Source organism: Clupea harengus, chromosome 11 (assembly GCF_900700415.2).
Source record: "Clupea harengus chromosome 11, Ch_v2.0.2, whole genome shotgun sequence".
Taxonomy (NCBI): domain Eukaryota; kingdom Metazoa; phylum Chordata; class Actinopteri; order Clupeiformes; family Clupeidae; genus Clupea; species Clupea harengus.
The window spans coordinates 9,838,583-9,857,258 of record NC_045162.1 but is presented as its reverse complement, the minus strand read 5'-3'; the positions used below and the strand labels follow the sequence as shown (position 1 = coordinate 9,857,258).

At 41.9% G+C, this 18,676-nt stretch overlaps 2 protein-coding genes and 2 non-coding genes across 4 annotated transcripts in view; 3 read left to right on the top strand and 1 right to left on the bottom strand.

The window, feature by feature from the left end:
• The first annotated feature begins 8,164 nt into the window (after positions 1–8,164).
• On the top strand, positions 8,165–13,665 carry LOC105901636 (sialic acid-binding Ig-like lectin 12). The gene is made up of 8 exons (XM_012829118.2): positions 8,165–8,207; positions 9,073–9,459; positions 9,872–10,183; positions 10,449–10,712; positions 11,064–11,336; positions 11,717–11,819; positions 11,989–12,163; positions 12,595–13,665. Exons 1-8 carry the CDS (start codon positions 8,165–8,167, stop codon positions 12,730–12,732), a joined length of 1,695 nt encoding a protein of 564 aa, XP_012684572.2. The 3' UTR covers positions 12,733–13,665.
• Positions 13,666–14,529: 864 nt separating this feature from the next.
• On the bottom strand, positions 14,530–14,601 carry trnaa-ugc. Its single transcript has one exon. It is a non-coding gene; the product is annotated as a tRNA-Ala (tRNA).
• A 195-nt stretch (positions 14,602–14,796) lies between these two features.
• Positions 14,797–14,870, top strand: trnat-agu. The gene has a single exon. It is a non-coding gene; the product is annotated as a tRNA-Thr (tRNA).
• Positions 14,871–15,091: 221 nt separating this feature from the next.
• Positions 15,092–18,676, top strand: part of xrcc1 (X-ray repair complementing defective repair in Chinese hamster cells 1) — a 19,078-nt gene continuing 15,493 nt past the window's right edge. The window contains exons 1-6 of the mRNA XM_012829203.3: positions 15,092–15,759; positions 15,950–16,042; positions 16,602–16,709; positions 17,078–17,236; positions 17,629–17,706; positions 18,601–18,676. The exon at positions 18,601–18,676 is cut by the window's right edge and continues 33 nt beyond it. Coding sequence (XP_012684657.2) covers positions 15,709–15,759; positions 15,950–16,042; positions 16,602–16,709; positions 17,078–17,236; positions 17,629–17,706; positions 18,601–18,676 — 565 coding nt within the window. The 5' untranslated portion in view covers positions 15,092–15,708. The remainder of the gene's footprint in view (positions 15,760–15,949; positions 16,043–16,601; positions 16,710–17,077; positions 17,237–17,628; positions 17,707–18,600) is intronic.

Here is an 18,676-nt window from a genome sequence, read left to right as displayed (position 1 = left end):
ATTGAGCTATTTTGATATAGTAGTATATATTATGCAGTTTGTTTCACAGAAATAACACTGGAAATAACTATTTCCTAATTAGAATACATTTAGTGCTTTAAGGCTCACGTCACCCATTCCTAACTAAATGCTGTTTTTTCACTTCTATGCCAAAAGGATTACTGTATGTATAAGTTTACAGTATTTCTGCAAAATGCTTTTTCATGTTTCGCCATTCCAATTTTAAATGGCACTTCTATAGCATGGCCAACTGTCAGCTACCGAGATAAATTGTTTCCTACTCCACACTTCAACCAAATGGTAGCAGCATACCCAACCCCTAGCTTCTCCCCTTTGCAGTAGTGACCAAGATGTTTGGCAAAGGTGGTGGGGCTAAAGGCTGCTAGTACTATGAAAACTTTTATACGGCTGGAATATATCTGGGCAACCATTACTGTCTACATCAACACCGATTGATTTTTACACATTACATTAACTTACCTGAGGACAACAGACCCTTATTTAAGCTCTAGCACATTTAAGATAGAGGACAGGGCAAGTGTCAGTTACACTGGGGACGCTGGGGACATGTCCACACCATTTTTGCAATCACCAATTTCATCCTGACCACTTTTGACAACTGAAAATAAAATATCACTACAATGAACAGAAAGCTTATCAAACAACGTGCTTAATCACTGTGGATAGATGATAATCGATTTGATACACAAAAATGAGTCCGTAGTATCAAGTTAATAACTTGTTCCCACAAGATAATTAACTTGTGCACACAAGATCAAATATGTCACCTTTTAGGACTTTAGGGGCTCCGTAGCAAAGTATTCACAGGTTATAGGATATGAATGCTCACTGTGAGATATTCTATAAATGTGCATAGTCCTGCACTGGATTCAAACCTTCACCCTCTAATTATTTAAACTAAAATGACTTAATGTATCTCCTCTAAGGCCCATATGGTTGAAATTATATGATATGGGTAATAAACAAATCTCCCTTTTATATCGCATATTTGGATTAAAAAGATATATAATGGAAACATATCTTTGAATATTTCCATGAGCATTACTTTCAACCTCTGTAAAAAGATGAGAGGTAGAAAAATCATAAAATGTACTGCAATTCCAGTAGCATACAGCTGATGGCGATGCATTCCTTCTACAGTCATCTCTGAGCTGACACTATCCTAACGTCTATACTGATGTGATTTAACCAGATAATTAAATAAAAGCTGATAATGGACATGGGTTTATTTGGACCTCAAGGCACACTTCTAATATATATTTCTAACACAGACTTTTAGCCTCTGAAGACCACCATATAAATTATTGTTTGCATGGATGTGTGGTTGGCCCTCTGAAATGGATAGGTGGATATTGTCAAAGTAAGGTACGCCCCCTTGTGGTAATACTGATTTTTGTGCGAGGAAATCAAATTTTAAATGTTTTCTATGGGGAGTTCAAAGTAATTTGCCCATCAGAAACACAATTCATAGTCTTTAATTCCTCAACAGTTTTACCGTCTTCTCCTGACGCACTGTGAAAGACTCCATAATGTTTAATGGCTCCGTGTGCCAACAGTAGGTGGTGATGCAGTCAGTTACACAGCTTACATTTACCGATGTTTTTTCTGCCATACAATTTGTCCAAACAAGACCAATATCAAACACAAACTCATGTTTACACACAATTTCAGAATATCTGACAGTAAGAAATACAATAGGTTTGAAATTCTATAGGTTTTAAATACAATAGGTTGTTTTTCCCCATGATCAGTCATGACTCATTAGGCTACTAGCTACTAATGTTTTGCTGCTTGGTTTTGCCTTAAAAAGAGCTTTGAAATGATCATTTGATATGAACTTCTATGTGCTGTATATTTGTCAGTTCACCCTGGTTATGACATCAGTTGGCCAGCAGGGGCTTTAGGATCTGCGCCTCCAGCTCCTTGGCCTCTATGGCACTCTCTCCCTCTCCGTCTGTCCGAGTCACTCTGAGCCCCTTCAGGACAGACTGCAGGGCGTCAGCGTTCTTCACCACATTAATCTGATCCCGGTCCTCCCGGATCTCCTGCACCCAGTCCAAGTAGGCCTGCAGTAGCCCCAAGTCAATCACAAAGGTGCTGATGATGTGCAAACCAGGAAGACGGCGCTCCAGCTCCTTGATCCTCGCTTTTCCACCAGCTCCTTGATCCTCGCTTTTCCAGCAGTTCCAACGATCCTCGCTTTTCCAGTGTGGGAGACAGAAAGTTAGAGGGGCTATTCATATTTAACAACACTGAACTTCAACTTAAAAGCTCATGCAGAATAAAAACAGCAGCACAGCAAATCACAGCACTTAATGTGCATTTTCTATATACACTATATACACCTATAACACTTAACTCTATTGCACCTAACTCTATATACACCTAACTCTATTGCACCTTACTCTATAGACACCCAACTCTATTGCAAAGCCTGATTTTTATCTCTGTATAAACTGTCAGTTTATATGCACTAGAGGGCAGCATGTTAACACAAAGTAACTCTTGTGAGCATTAACCAAATCATCAAGGGGAAATCTGACAGTGGAGAATTATGTCTTTGTTTGCAACTGCTCTATAAGTTTCTCTTCATTCTCCTCATACTTTAGAAGAAATCTCAAAACCTTGGTTGATAAATAACCAAAAATGTGATCATTAGTGGGTAAGCAGTAGAATTATTTTTGTTTACCACTTGTTTGTATACCCATTGTTCTTCCCCTTCTACCCATGGTTAAGGACTAAGTGGAGCTTGTGTATTGGGATTTTATGTTTGATGTATTGTCACTTAATGCCTTTTTATTAGGTTGTATAGCCTTTTTTCACTCTGGCAGGGGGACTGCCAATGGAAACTAGCCTTTTGGCTATAATTGGGTGCATTTACATTTTAATGTTCATGAATGTACACTGTCCCTCATGATCAAATAAATACATTGATTGATTGATTGATTGATTGATACGTGGGGAGGTGTTCCTGTTCCATGTTCCGTGTTCCATGTTCTCTGTGCCTCTCTCTGTAATGCCTGTGATGTCCATGTGGAGCTCCACGGCTGCTCTAGGGCTGACCATAGCATCAAAACCCCATCTGGAATAAGGTTATCCCCGCACATGCTGGGAAGCAGGGAGGGAAAGAGAGAGGGAAACAGAGAGAGAGTTACATGAAAATTAAATTGTATATTTTGCATCTTCATTTAAACAGTCTGTCTATGCTCTCACTGTAATTACCCACAAGTCCTGGTCACAAAACAACTCTTGGCCACTGCCAACGCAATCCCAAGCCTATGAATTAAATGTTGTGTAAATGGGATTAAAGTCAGCAAATTATCTTTGAGTCAATGACCCTTACTAGAGCTTCCTCACCAGCCATTCTTTGGGTTTGAAAATAGCAGACAGCTGTAGTGTATTCTGGAAAACAAATCTGGACAGATCTTATTTTTTGCAAGTGCTCATCATCTTGGTGTACTATCCCTGTCTAGCTGACGTTTAAAGTCATGCAGTCCATCTAGGATGAAAAGCAAAGACTCGTATGAGACGAGATGAACCAGAAGAACATCTTGCAGGTACTGGAACCTGGTCCCAAGTCGCTCCAGAAGGTTCACTGGAGCATCCATCGATCCGCTTCAGCTCACTGGAGCATTGATCTGCTTCAGCTCACTGGAGCATTGATCAGGTTCAGTTCACTGGAGCGTCGATCAGGTTCAGCGAAAGCCGAAGACGCACATGAAGTCCCTCAGGTTCTTCCCCTGCGCCCCCATTCATACGTTAACTTCTGCACTGCCACGCTCTTCCCAACCCCCACAATTCCCTTCACCTTAACACGTTTTGGAGGGCCCTTCGAGACCTCCTGGGGCACCAGCAGGCGCTGCGGGCGGATGTGGTGGCATTACTGATGGGCATAGATGTGTTGAAGTATTCGTGCTGGCTGCTTTCCATGGACTCGTCCTCCTCTGTCACAAACAGGTCGTTGTGGCGAATCTCAATGTGAGAGAGTGTGAGTTGGAGACCTTGCCTCCGGAGTAGCATATTATTCGCTCAGTTTGGCTCAGGTGGGTGTGTTTAGAAGTGCCGATGGGAACCGAATGAGTAAAGAATTAGATTAGTCACTGCTGCTTGTTATGTTTTTCGCCACTTCAAAAACGTTCTGTTATCCCACCTCTTAGGTTTGGAGTCTTCACACTTTGAAGGAGATGCATCTGATTTTCTCGTCAATTGCAAGATGGAAGATATAATTTACAATAACATTAATTAGAACTCTGTAAAGTGCAAACGGGTCACCTTCAGGCTTAAACTCTGTTTAATGAAACAGCTGGATGCCTGTTCAAACCATGATAATGCACATAACATTCATACATTCATTCCAGGTTATGCAACTGTTCCATGATGCCTTTCTAAGATTTGAAGAGAGCACGCGAATCCTTAAATGCTGTGATTGTTTTGATGGTGTTCGTGACCGGTTCAAAAGTATACAAGTTCATACAAGATGTCATTGAACTGCATAGCAAACGATTTCCAAGTCATGGTATTATGATGTCACTCTCTGAAGAATACTAGAATTTGGTGCTTTCATTTTCCTCTCAATCTCTCTTGCTCACTCGCACACACACATGCACATAGCCAAAACCTTTCTGAAATGTCTTTTTACTTCAAAGCTCTTATCACAACAGGTGGTTGCTTATTCACCAAAACGTTGACTTTATGCTGGGTTTTGACCCGTTGATAGTCCAACGCTTTGAAAACGGTTTCTTTGAAAATTCTCCCCCAGATTGCTTCTGGAGAGAGGGAGTGTTCAAAGGTGTTTGGGTTGCCACTTTGAGAGCACAGTCTGGAGTTCATGACAATAAGTCGCTCACCACTGAAAGGTGTTTTATTAACACAATATTTAATAGAGACGCGGGTTAGACTTACTGAGACGTGATTTGCAGCATTGTGAAAACACTGCTGAGACAGACTACCTTGTCACATAATAAAGAAAGAAAGAAAATGACCAATGACTAGGAGACTCACACTTATCTGTCACATTGAAAATGACTGCAAGACAATGATTCCTTACAGTCTCTTGTTTTAAACTTCTACATTTCCCGTCACGCTCTAATGGATACTGTAGCCCTCCTTTGAGACAGAAAGGTAGAAAAATTATGGCGAAAATGCCGTGTTCATTTGAATTATGCTACCTCAACGATCACAATTTATTTCCCATGTGGGTTTTTAATAAGCAACAAGGACATGTAGAAAGCTTTTTGCTTCTCTTTGGTTTTCTTTTTCTTCCATCGCGGCTGGGCATGACTCTACACACCTTTGATTTGTATTCGTTTTGTCTCATTGATCATCCAATTTCCTGCATGTTCAATGTGAGGTGTAATTTCGGATAGGCCCTGAAGACCCTCCTTCGGTCTATCAGGAAATGAAACGCTCCTATTCTGAGTACCTTCCGAGGGCTAATATGATGCAGCCACCCACCAATGGCGTAGAAGAAACCATCAATGAGATTTTATCTCTCCCCTAATTCAAGTCAATGAATGGAGTAATTATAAAACGCATTGGTTGTAAGAGTAATGTGTTTATGGGAGGTAAAATATCAGTGGCTAATAAAGTTACAGAGAGAGAGAGAGAGAAAGAGAGAGAGAGAGAGAGAGAGAGAGAGAGAGAGAGTTATAATCTCAAATGAAAATTGGCCCATTCACTTTGCCTTGAAAAGCTTGCTGGAATAATAGCGCAGTGAGTTAAAGGCAGATGGAGTGCTGCAAGAACAGAGAGGGGGGCGGGGGGGCAGGGGGATGGAGGAAACTGACTAAAGCCTGACACTGAATCACCCATAACCTCAGCCATTTCTGCTGATGATGTCTTTCTTTTGTGGAATGCTGGAGGGACACAAACAACCACGCTGCTAATAAACTTAACATCATAAATACGCTTGCAGGGTTTATCCTCTCTCCTTGTAGAAGTCCATTAGGTTAACTCTTATGAATTAGGAAATCATTCTTCATTGTCACCAGTGCTCGGTAATGTGGATGGATGTAGGGAATAACGTGGGACTGAAATTGGGCATGAGGAATTATTTTCACGCTTGTATTTGTAGTGTATGATTATGCTTTATTCTTTATTGTTATATCACACTGAAATTTTATAGTATTAGTATAGCATTAGTATAGCATTAGTATTGCATTTATAGTTATGAATGTCTGCTTCATCAGCAGGGGCGGACTGGGGGAAAAAAGTGGCCCGGGAGTTACAGTCAGACCGGCCCACTCAATACACGGCGCGCGGCCCACTCAGTTCACGGCGTGCTGCCCACTCAATACACGGCGCGTTGCCCATTCAATGTATCGCACGTATCGACCATTCAGTGGCCTACTTGGAAAAATACCCATACACTTAACATTATTTTGGATGATTACAAAGAAATTACATCATATATGTTTTTTTTTTTAATAACATTTGGATCCACCAATTTGTCTGGGTGGACACATGGAATAAAATGATACTGGCTATTGTAACACTCCAAGGTAGGTATAGTTTGCTAGATGAATAGGCTTAACTCTGGGCTAGTATCAGATGGTTATACGTATAACTACAGAACATTAAGGAATGAATATCCACACAATAAAGAAACTGGAATAAGAGGGTAGAATTAGTATGAACTATATTGTAGAAATGAACAGAATAGAACATACGATGGGGTGTGAACATCAGTGGTATAAGTAGTGTTGCATGCTGGGTGTGTGATTGTGTGTGTGTGTGTAGGGGTGTTGAAGGTGCATAACAAAACAATAAGTTAAGTAACAGTACCTAAACTAACTCTGCTGGCCCGGGTGCATTATAGTCACATGATAATAAAAAACAATATCAGTATACTCATGTGTTATTATGACCTCACTATCTAATCTAGATAACATATTAACATTGTTTATAATGTTAATGTTGTGTGTAACAGGGTGATTTTAGCATAACAAGCTAGCTGGTTAACTTATTTTACATAAGTTATTAGAAATTATAAGATTGCCCTCTTTACAACTACCACCATGGACAGCTTGCTCATCGATTGTAAACAAGTGACTACGGCTAACATGTTAAAATAGATCATCTCGATGATGACAACAGCGCGAGCTTGCTTATTTTACCAGATCATAACGGTCTCAATTTTGGACATTTATCTACCTAACGTTAGCTAGGCTAGTTGGTAGTGAACGTTACCTCATCTGTGAAAAGCAAGCTAACATTGGCCAAGTCAACGCCACAACTTACCTTGTATCACTGTCACTGTCACGCGAAATAACAGTCGTAAATGGCCCAGAGTTTTCTTAAATGCAATTCCTCAAAACTACCAGATGCCCCACGGGCCGCTCCGTGTTAGAAGGGCTGACGGCACACATCACTACGGTTGCGTGCCCTGGCGGGGCTTGTATGAAAATCCAGGTGCGTTTAATTTAAGAATCCTCATCCTCAATCCGCACAGCTGAGAACACTTCGGCTGTGTAAGAACCCATTTTCAGGTGTTCATTAATAAGGTGGAGACCGTTTCTTACGTTGAATTTCTGAAGTCCGTAAGAACACATTTCAGAAGGCACCATGAGTGTGAATACAGATTGCGAGGAGGAGTATAAAAATCAGTCAGTGATTTTAATTATTTATTTAATAGAGGAAATTATACGTGATCTGAGTAGTACGGATAATAGTCGAAGGTGCTGGCGATGAAAGAGGGAGGGCCGGTTGGTGATGAATGTGGGCCGGTATTTTGGACCATCCCAACCTCGTCGGCCCACCGGGGATTCCCCCGGTATCCCCGATGGCCAGTCCGCCCCTGTTCATCAGTCTGGGTAAAGTCAATAAAGACTCATTAAAAGACTATTAAAAGCCATTAAAAGACTGATGACAGATTAAATGCAGATTCATTCTTGCACCTAAAGAGCAATCTTAAGATTTGGATGCATGGGTATCTGTATGCATGGAACAATTTTGTATGCATGGAACAATTCATGGCGTATAAAAGACAAGAAACACACACAGACACACATAAGCACACATTCACACACACACACACACACACACACACACACACACTTCCCTTGTGACCAAAAAGCTGAATTTGATCACTTCTGCCTTCTGTTGTGACATCATTTTCCCCTGTCCGTCTGACTCTCAAATGGTCATGGGTCTGGCTGAGGTGATTGTGTTCTTTTCTCTTGCATTGGGTAAGTACTGTCATCTTATAGCATGATTTAATTTAATACGTCAAAACTGGTTCTCTCTCATCTAGCCATTACTCTGTATATAGAATTCAGTGGCTACAATGAGTGATCTATGTACTGTGTTATTGTGCTATGATGTTGAGGCATAACTCTTCTACTATAATGCATGACATAGCATTGCCAAAAGCATGTAAATCTGGGAGATGTGAGGTGTAAGATGACAGGAGCTCTGAGAATATTCCAGATCCTCATAGCTTTTAATGCATCATGTTTTAGGTTGAATGTTAACAGGTTCTTCATTTGAAAACAATAAGTATAACATGGTGTTGAGTACAGATGGTGGAAACTGTGACTGTTATTCCTGTCAGATTGCACATTATGGTGCAGTGGGCTTGCACTTCGAAGGGAGGTTCTATGGTTAAAAGCACTGTGCATTTAATAAGAATAAGAATAAGAAAAGCCTTAGCATTGAATTGCCCACGTGCACTTAAATGAGACCTTGACATTTGAAAGGAGGTGTTTTGGGAGATTGCAGCCCTGAGACCACAGATCCGTCTCAGCCTCCACTTCCACGTTTCTTAATTTATCCGTTGTGAAAGGGCCTCGTCTCAGCAGTTGTCTCAGAAGATCGAGGGACCTCTGAACCTCCTTCTAATGACCACGTGGATGACTTTGGAAAGTGCTAGTTCATTTTTTTTTCCTTTGTGTTTTTTTTTTTTTTCAATTTCTTGACAAGAACGTTTCAACTTCTTGACAAGAACACTACCTTACAGAGCTCTACAATTTTTTTCCACAGTTCTTGACCTAACACCTCCTTTCTGCACAATAGCAGCTCTGTCTCCAACCTGACCTGTTATTTCTCCTCCAGCCTGTTCCCTGGGCGGTCTCCATGCCCTGACGCTGGTGGTCCCGGAGAGAGTCTCTGCGCTGGCAGGCTCCTGCCTCCTCATCCCCTGCTCCTTCAGCCAGCCCATGCGTCCGATGGAGGTGGAGACGCGTCTGAGGTACCACTGGCGCTCTCCCATGGGTGCCCTCTTCGCCACAGTGCCCCGCACGGTGCTCAACAGCGAGGACAGCTCCAGGGTGCACAAGGACTTCAGAGGGCGCGTGTCTCTGACAGGGGACACGTCCAAGGGAGACTGCTCCGTGACGGTGTCGGAGGTCAAGCAAAGGGACGCCAGCAGCTACGTGCTGGAGATGAGGAGGCGTGGAGACATGAGCTGGAGCAAGGCGGCCTTTGAGCTGAACGTCTCCAGTAAGCTTCGTCCTGTCGACTGAAAGGGTTTAGTGAACAAGAGTGTCCAGTGGTTGCTTGGATGATTTTAGCTTGAGGAGAAATATTCACCTGAAATTTGACCTCACCTCTTTTAAGCATAAACACATTATCTGGTCATTATGTGGTCAAATTACCTGGTCTTTGTTTATTTGCAAATTCTTGATTTCTGAGGGTAGAATGAAAAATCCTGGATTAGTATATGATTTGATTAAAAGCATTGTGAGACTGTAATTTCTGAGTCAACATTACAGATTGTTTGAACAGAAAGACACATTATTGTTTTACTTGGGTTGATTTTCCATATTGATATAGGGTAAAATGAGTGATGCATGATAAGATGAATTTCCTGCAGGGATATTTAGCATAAAAACCCTCTGCATTGTGGATGCAGGTTTCCCGGAGATGCCGCGGTTGACTGGCCCGGAGGCAGTGACTGATGGGCAGTTGGTGGTGTTGAACTGCACCGTGGGCTTCCCCTGCCCTTCCCAGACCCCCACACTGCGCTGGAGGTGGGCTAGAGGGCAGCCGGACAACCGCACTGTGTTAGGGGAGCCCCACGTGCTCCTGAGCCCCGACAAGAGGTCTCTCCTCTGGGCTTCTCTCTCCTTCACCGCCTCCTATCAGCTCAAGCCCCGGATCAGATGTGAGGTAGTCTACCAGCATGGCTCGCCTGTGGTCGTGACAAAGGATATTCACGTGAGATGTAAGACAAACATGATTGCTGGTTCAAATCCCGTCTTATCTTATCCTACCCTACACAGATCTTTGACATGATATGTAATATGAATTGCAAAGCAATGTCATGCCATTTTTTAATTCATACATTAATTAATTCATGTTAGTATATAAACAGCAATGCATGAGTTAATATCAGCAAACCTTGAACTCTAGGATTTTACATTACTTAGTATTTGCAAATACTAACCCTAAATCTGAAGCCTTGATTCCTAAATATAAATGTCCCGCAGTCCCTCCAAAGGAGGTGCATATCCGGCTTCACACCTTAGCTGTGAGGGAGGGGGGCAGCGCTCTTCTGGAATGTTCCTGTAAAGCTGACCCTCCCGTTGAGGAGTACGACTGGTCGTACACACAGCGCGGCCGCAACCACTCCTCTCTGCTGCACGCGCTCATCATCCGCATCGAAAACGTCACCCGGAACACTCGTGTCGTTTGCACGGCTAAGAACCGCCTCGGGTGGACTGCATCCCCCGCCACACCCATCAATGTAGAATGTGAGCAGATTTATTCCTCATGTTGACCAGAGTTAGGATGGCAGTTTTTTTTTTTATTCGAATCAACAAATACTCCAAAAAAATGTCTTGTTGCTGTTTGTATGTAATTTATAGTAATTTATTATAGTATTAATATATAGTAGTGATTTATTACCTCTGTTTATTACCTAGTTTGTTTACTTTCTGAGACACTTAAGACCGTAGCCATAAACATATTTACTAATATTCCACTTTGCCTGCCTCTCCCTAGTTAACTCTTTTCCTTCTTTTATTCCCTCTCACCTAATTCCCCTCCTCTATCTCTTTCTCTCCTCTTTCTCTTACACTCCTCTCTCTCTCTTTGCCTCCCAGACAAACCACACATCTCAAGCAAATCCTCATGTGGTTGGGATGGCAACGTAGTCCACTGCAGGTGTATCATGAACTCAAACCCACGTGCCGCCATCACCTGGAGCGTAAATGGTAGCCTCCCACCGCATGGCTACAACGGCTCCGTGTTAGTTCACCACAACGGCACGGTAACTGCCACATTGGTCGGGCTGGCTGACATTCCTCCGGCAGTGGTGTGCTATGCCAACAACGCCCATGGAAACGACTCTCATCCACTGCTGCAGGAAGCGCATAGTGAGTGCAGTGTGGGATTGTGGGAATTTGAAGCGCTTGTTTAGCTCTGCATAGCAGTTGTGTTGCTGGGAGCATACATTTGTGTAGGATTATATTTGCTATAAAATACATACTCTGGAGAATTGCAATTGTTGATTATGTTGTTGTTTCCCTTGTTGACACAGTTTATTCTATTGAAGAGGGTTTAGGGAGTCTAAAACTGTTGTTTGGACTGTAATGATTGTGTGTGTGTGTGTGTGTGTGAGAGAGAGAGAGAGAGAGAGAGAGAGAGAAAGAGGGGAACAGAGATAGAGAGAAAGAGAGAGAGAGAGAGAGAGAGAGAGAGAGGAACGAGTAAGGTGGTGTGTGAGGAATTAATATAATTCTTGTTCTGGTGGCAGGTTCTCTGCTGTGGATGCTGGTTGCAGCGCTGTGCGTGGCCGTCTCCTTCCTTCTCACCATCGCTGCTGTGCTTCTCTGCTGCTGTCGCAGGCCGGCAGGCAGGTAGGGAGTTAATGATTTACATGTTCTGCTCTACCAAGCACCTGAACAATGATCCTCTGAGTGGGAGATTAACTTCAATAGAAATCACAGAAATAATATTAATGACCATGCATAATGCAGTTCATCCCCATGACCATCCATTGTTGAAACCTTTTTGATATCTTCCTAGAAGGGCCACCGTGATAAACCATCGCTCCCAGGCTGTGTATCCGGGGGATGTGGATATCTACCAGGAGCACACGCCCCTGTACATCAACTGCACAGAGGTCACACATGTCTACAGTAATGGCAGTTACCAGCTCGTCTACCAGAACTGCACCCCATGCTTTGTACGCACAAAACAGGTAGATGCAGCAACAACACTATAGATTATAACATTAGATGTACAAGTGAGACAGTACAACATGTGCTGATTTTAGATTTTTATGGACTATACTGGGTACAAACACCAATAAAAACGGGTTACCAAAACTGGTAAAAGTCTGGTTACCAAAGCATAAAAGACTCTCAGTATTTATATGGCAACAGTCAAGTTGGATTTTCAATCAAATTATGACAAGTTAGTCATATTAGAGAGAGCAGCTTTGTAGTAAACAAATGGCCTGGAGGATTCATACCTTAGTGGTTTAAAGCCTCAGTGAACTGCATGGGTTTTCCCTATGAGAAACATAATATAGCGTAGTCACTGTCATTGTCCATTTGCTGAACATGGTCTTGATTCACACTTTCTGTTGCAGTAGTTAGTAGATGAGTGCATTATCTATCTCTTTCCCAGACACACAAGAGACAAAGGCGAGCAGGATGGCGAGATCGGGTGATACGAGACACAGAGAGACAGAGATCAAGAGAGAGACCCCGTCCTGCTGCCCCCACCGCTGAGTCAGACACAGCCATTTACCTGGAGGTCATCTGAGAAGACAGGACTCATGGGTAGTGCATATGGGTGGACGGACGCACAGAGGAGAGACATTTGTACAAAGAGACTTAAACAAACTGAAATATTTTCCACTTAAAGTGGGATGCAGTTTCCCTGGGGTGTTTTCTGTTGTGTGCAGTCCTATTTGTAAATAGCACAGATCATCACCATTTTCAATGTCACCAGTATTCCTCAATGTTTCCAATTGAAGTTGCTTCAGTAATTACAAAGATAATAATATGATACCTTAATAATACAGTTCTTGTGCCGATCAGTAAATATCTGTTTAAATCTAGTTGTTGCAGACAGTTCTGGAGTATAATTTCCAAAGATGAAAACACAGCACACAGTTAAAGGTGAATTGTGTAAGATTTAGTGGCATCAAGTGGTGAGGTTGCTGAATCCCGCTAACTGATTACCCCTCCCTTCCAAGAGTGTAGAGGAATAGGGTGGCCGTCAAGTTCCATAAAAATGCGAAAGGCACTCTCAAGAACCAATGTTTTGAATTGTCCCTTTTGGACAACTGTAGAAACATGGTGGCACACGATGGCAGACTCCATGGAAGAATTCCCGCTCCCTTTGTGGATATGAAGGGCTAATTCTAAGCTAACGAAAACACAAAGATTCGTAGTGATGGTGATCGTACACCAATGAACTATTGAAAACTATCCATTTCTGGTAATAATCCCCCCTAAATCCCACACTCTGTACCTTTGAATTATGCTGTGACATTCAAATACTTCATGCCTGCTTTAATGTTTTGACTGTTTAGACAAAAAAATATAGTAGTTTTAACTACTAGTTTTAACTGAAGCAATGTCACCACCAGAGACTCTTTAAAGGGGGTTTACATGGTGGTATAGGGACAGCATACACAGGGCAGCAATGCCATTTACACTGGGTCTTTAATTAAAATCACATATAGCTAAATGTCTCTCTTGATTTGACAGGGGCTTACAGACATTCACCATTCAGCAGCATTTTTTCCATACCATGTTGTGAATGGAGTCATAGTACCTTCTGCAAGAGTTCACATGTCTGCAATGACAAGGGTCTGAGAACCACATTATGGGGATATGAAAACAGGACGGCAAATGCTTGGAATTACCACGGGGTGAGATGTCTTGTGTGACTTTGACTGATCATATAGCCTGGATACCAGACCGAATTTAGCCCCGCCCACAACATTTGAAGTCGGGAAGTTCGGTCTGGCATTACTCCATTGGGGAGAAATTATTTTCGGACAGAAATTGCCGGACCAATCAAATTGTCAAGGCGGGCTTTATACGATGATGGACAGATCATCAACAGTAACGTAATCAAGCACGTCACCAACACACGAGTTGAATTCGTTTTCAACAAACATGGCTGCCGCTGGAGAGCTGAAATGTATAGATTCGAGTCCATTTAGACATTGACAGTGCATTCATTTTGAAAGAGGAACAGAGAAACGCGATCAAGGCATTTGTCAATCGAAAAGATGTTTTTGCCTTCCTTCCTACGGGATCCGGTAAAAGTTTAATTTATCAGCTGGCCCTGGTCACATACTACGTTGTTCTGATTGGTTGTAGGTAACCAATTGAGCGAAGAGGCATTTTTTCTCCTGGTTCGGTTGAAACACGCCCCATAATCACAGCCCAATGGAGCGATATCAGACTCATATTCTGACTAGAATTATGAGTATGACATCGTCAGGCTACTGATCATATGGAACTTGAAGTGACTTCCAACCTCAGGACAGTAGCTCTGGCTCCAGACGGCCGATGCTGATATTTCCATTCAAAAGTCCATCTCTGGAGATGCCGGGGATTGAACCCGGGGCCTCATACATGCAAAGCATGCGCTCTACCACTGAGCTACATCCCCTTCGATTAACATGATGTTACAATTTTACTCGAATTTCAGAAGTTTGTAAGTCTATGTCTCTTAGTACATTAGGATAATATGTAGCTGATGCATGCATTACAACCGTATAACACCGTAATATTTATTCGAGTCAATAAATTAAATACTATCCATACAATAGTTTATAATGAAAGGTTTGCCTGCAGGATTCTCACCGGCGCCGTGGCTTAGATGGTTAAAGCGCCTGTCTAGTAAACAGGAGATCCTGGGTTCGAATCCCAGCGGGGCCTTTTAGGGGAAAACTTTATTTTGCGAGATGTTCCTTCACACATCTGTCATCTTGCCTAAATCAAACATGTTCCAGGCAATCAGAAACACATATAAGACAAACGCAAAATTCCTTCACTGCAATTCGCCATGATAGGGATTTTTTACTCAAACAAATAAAGCATTTTGATGAGACTTTACGTTCACGTCTACCGACAGCATCTTTTCATTGGCTCAGACTATGACAATAGGAAGTTACGTCGGTTTGTGAAATGGGAGGGAGTTCGGTTTGCATTTTGGTAGATCTGTGTGTGGAATCAGCATTGTAGATAACTTGTGCAATAGTTATTGAATTTTACTGATCACGTAAAAGTCTGTATGACTAGAAGATATTTGTTCTGTTAAACCGTTGTTCTTTAATTGGACATTTGAACGACCTATTTCCCCACAAAGCGCATGCTGGCTAACGTTAGATCTTCTTTGCATGGCTAGGGCTCATTGTTAGCTAAAACTAGCACACACAACAATTGAAATATCAATGAGTTTGTTCCAACAGGAGACTGCATGCATGGTTTGCAATGCTTATAAAATATGCAGTGAATGAAGAATTGAGTGAACATATTGTTATACTTGATCGCTTTAGGAAATAAACAAAGTTAGTTGCCAGTGGGTTAGCCGTTTAACTTTGGCAAGCTAGCCAGCTAACATAAGCTAATATTGTAGCGTTTCGTAAGGCAAGTGTACATTAGCCGATAGAGAGCTATCACAGGACAACCTGATAAGTCCGAGGAACTTGTAGACAGTTATTTTCAATGTTTTACTGAATACTGCAGAGCGACGAACCACGTCTATACGATAAATATGCCGGAAATAAAATTGAAACACGTCGTGTCCTGCAGCACAGAAGACAATGTAAGTTGCCAATATTTTGCTCTAACTAACAAACGGGGTGACTGAAGTGGCAAGCTGCACTTTGGTAGGAAACGTGTTGCCACGTCGTAATGTTTTCATCAGTTTGATAAAGGGGAAAACCGATTAAGCACAGGTTTGGGGGTGATTATATAGACATATAGCTAACAAGCTGTCCACTTCTTGCCCACAGACGCACAAGGCAGACAATTTGCTGAGTTCAGACACTTACAGAAAGTGGAAAGCAGCGAGACCAGGAGAGAAGCAAACCTCTGTTATCATACAGGTACGATAGACTGCAGTTTCATGTCGTATCCATAGCCTTCCTGTGATTGATGAACTCCCCCTGGTGATTACTTTGCAAAGCTGTCATGAAAGGGGAAGATGTCTAAATGGTTGTTTGGCTCCTTACTTTAAGTCACTTAAAGTCAGAATGTTCTGAAGCATCCGGTTTGAGACCTTACCATTTATTTTCATTTAACGGTTAATGAAAAACTCTAATCCAACACATTCTTTAATATAGTCTAAAATAATAACGTATGGTATAAGTATAACTACTTGCAAGTCCCTATTGTGACAAGATTGGCTGTTTGTTGTTTTTTTTTGTGTTAATTTTTAACATAGTCTTCTTTTCAGTCTTTACTGTCACGTTAGTACCCGATGATGCTTGTACCAGATGACTTTTGTTATCTATGCAAACTCCAACAGAACACAGTGTAAGCTTTGTAGGGCACCTTGAAATCAGTTCGTGATGAACCACATCATAGACTGAATGTCCTCACTGTTGTGTTGTTATGGTTACACCTCACCACCGTGTGCTCACAGGCTCTCTCTTGTCTTGACAGTTTGAGAAGGAGGAGCAGGTCCACAGCATAGACCTGGGCAATGAGGGATCTGCCTTCATCGAGGTGCTCGTAGGCCATTCCACCTCTGTCAAAGATCAAAATTATGAGGTAGATAAGCCCTCTCCGTAATACTCTCCATCTTAGGCTATATACTGTTTATCCGATTATGCTCATTACATTTCATATTCATATAAAATACCAGTCCACATACTAGAGAGGTTATCTTGCAGGACTTACTATACTATCAGGTGATAGTGCACTAATCATGACAAAGAAAGATTCAATTATACTGGTCATTTTCTCTAACACATTTTGTGCATGACCAGGTGCGTGACACTCACCCAAGAAGTCTTACAGCTGCAGTTTGCGGGCAATTGAATGGCCAGGACTGCAAAGCGTAATGATCGTGATTTAGCTGACGAGCTGTAGGGCTAAAGATTGTGACCGTTGTCTTCTCATTGGTTGTCTCCTCTGAGGTTCTGCTGGTCACGTCCTCCTTCATGTCCCCGACGGAAAGTCGTGCCGGCACCAACACCAACAGAGTTCGCATCTTCAGCCCCAACCAGTTGGTGAAGGCCACAGCGCAGGAGAAGTGGGATCGCGTGAAGATCGTCTGCTCTCAGCCCTATAGTAAAGTACGCCTCGCACCCGCTGTTTATATTCTGTGTGAGCCTGTTCAGATGCCACAGACTGAATCCCCAGACAGGGATAGACTATGCATAGTTTCCAGGGCCACTATGTTTTGTTGTTTTTATTTATTTATTTATTTGTTTGTTTGTTTGTTTTTATACATATACACCTCTCCAAGGTTGATTTAAGTTTGCTATGAATAGCTGAATGCCAGCTTTGTCGTCGAATAACTTATTTGGCTTAATTCTCCTATCATATCTGAAATTTGAAGAGGTCATGATCACGAAACATTCTGCCATGCACTTTGTTTGTTTCTGATCCCAGTTGTTGCATAACAACCAGTAGCATTACAATTTCATTGTGCAGTTGTAAATGCATTTTACACATTGTTTTTCAGACTATCGCTTATGGATTGGCCTTTGTGAAGTTCCATTCACCTCCTGACAACAGTGATCCACCTTCCACCTCTTCTCCTGTAAGTGTCTGCCACGCGTGTTTGCATAGTTTTACTCCGCTCATTTTTGAAAATTCTGACTTGGAAAAAAATTGGGAAATAGCCTGTTTCTTCCACACAACATGGTTTGCATCAACTGTGTTGTTTACACATTCCCTTGTATTCCAGTTGGCGAGGGGAGTAGCTAATGAACTTTCATCTGAATCTTGATTAAAGTGATTGGAGGCGCCTGTGTGAGGCAACAGACAGATATTAAATCATTCTACTAATAATACATTGTTAACTTATTATAATGCTCATCAAGTGAAAGTGTCTGGCGAGATTATAAATGCAAACGGTAGAAACATGAATTAATAACCTCAAGTAAATGTAGTGAGTACAAGATTTTTGGATTCAACAAAAAAAGCTTTGTGTATTCGTTTCCAACGGCAACAATTATATATTTTGTGTATTGGTTTACAACGTCAACAATAGTATATTTTGTGTATTGGTTTACAATGGCAACAATAGTATTGTTTGTGTATTGGTTTACAACGGCAACAATAATATATTTTGTGTATTGGTTTACAACGGCAACAATAATATATTTTGTGTATTGGTTTACAACAGCAACAATAATATATTTTGTGTATTGGTTTACAACGGCAACAATAATATATTTTGCCACAGAACTGTTGCGTATACGGCAGTTAGCCAGTCTCAAGTGGTTAAGTCACAATATTTTAGTTTTTGTGGGTCAAATATATGGCCTTTAATGGGTTTTTTTTTCTACCCAGTGAAGGAGGATGTTGTCCTGAAATGAACCCCTCTGCTCTGCATGTGGCGCTAACTGTGTGTGTGTGTGTGTGTGTGTGTGTGTGTGTGTGTGTGTGTGTGTGTGTGTGTGTGTGTGTGTCCTTCCTTATCCATCACCAGAAGCTCACCAAGCTTGGGCAGTTTCGTTTGAAGGAAGAGTCTCCCAGCCTCCAGCCCGGCAGTCTGTTCTTCAGCC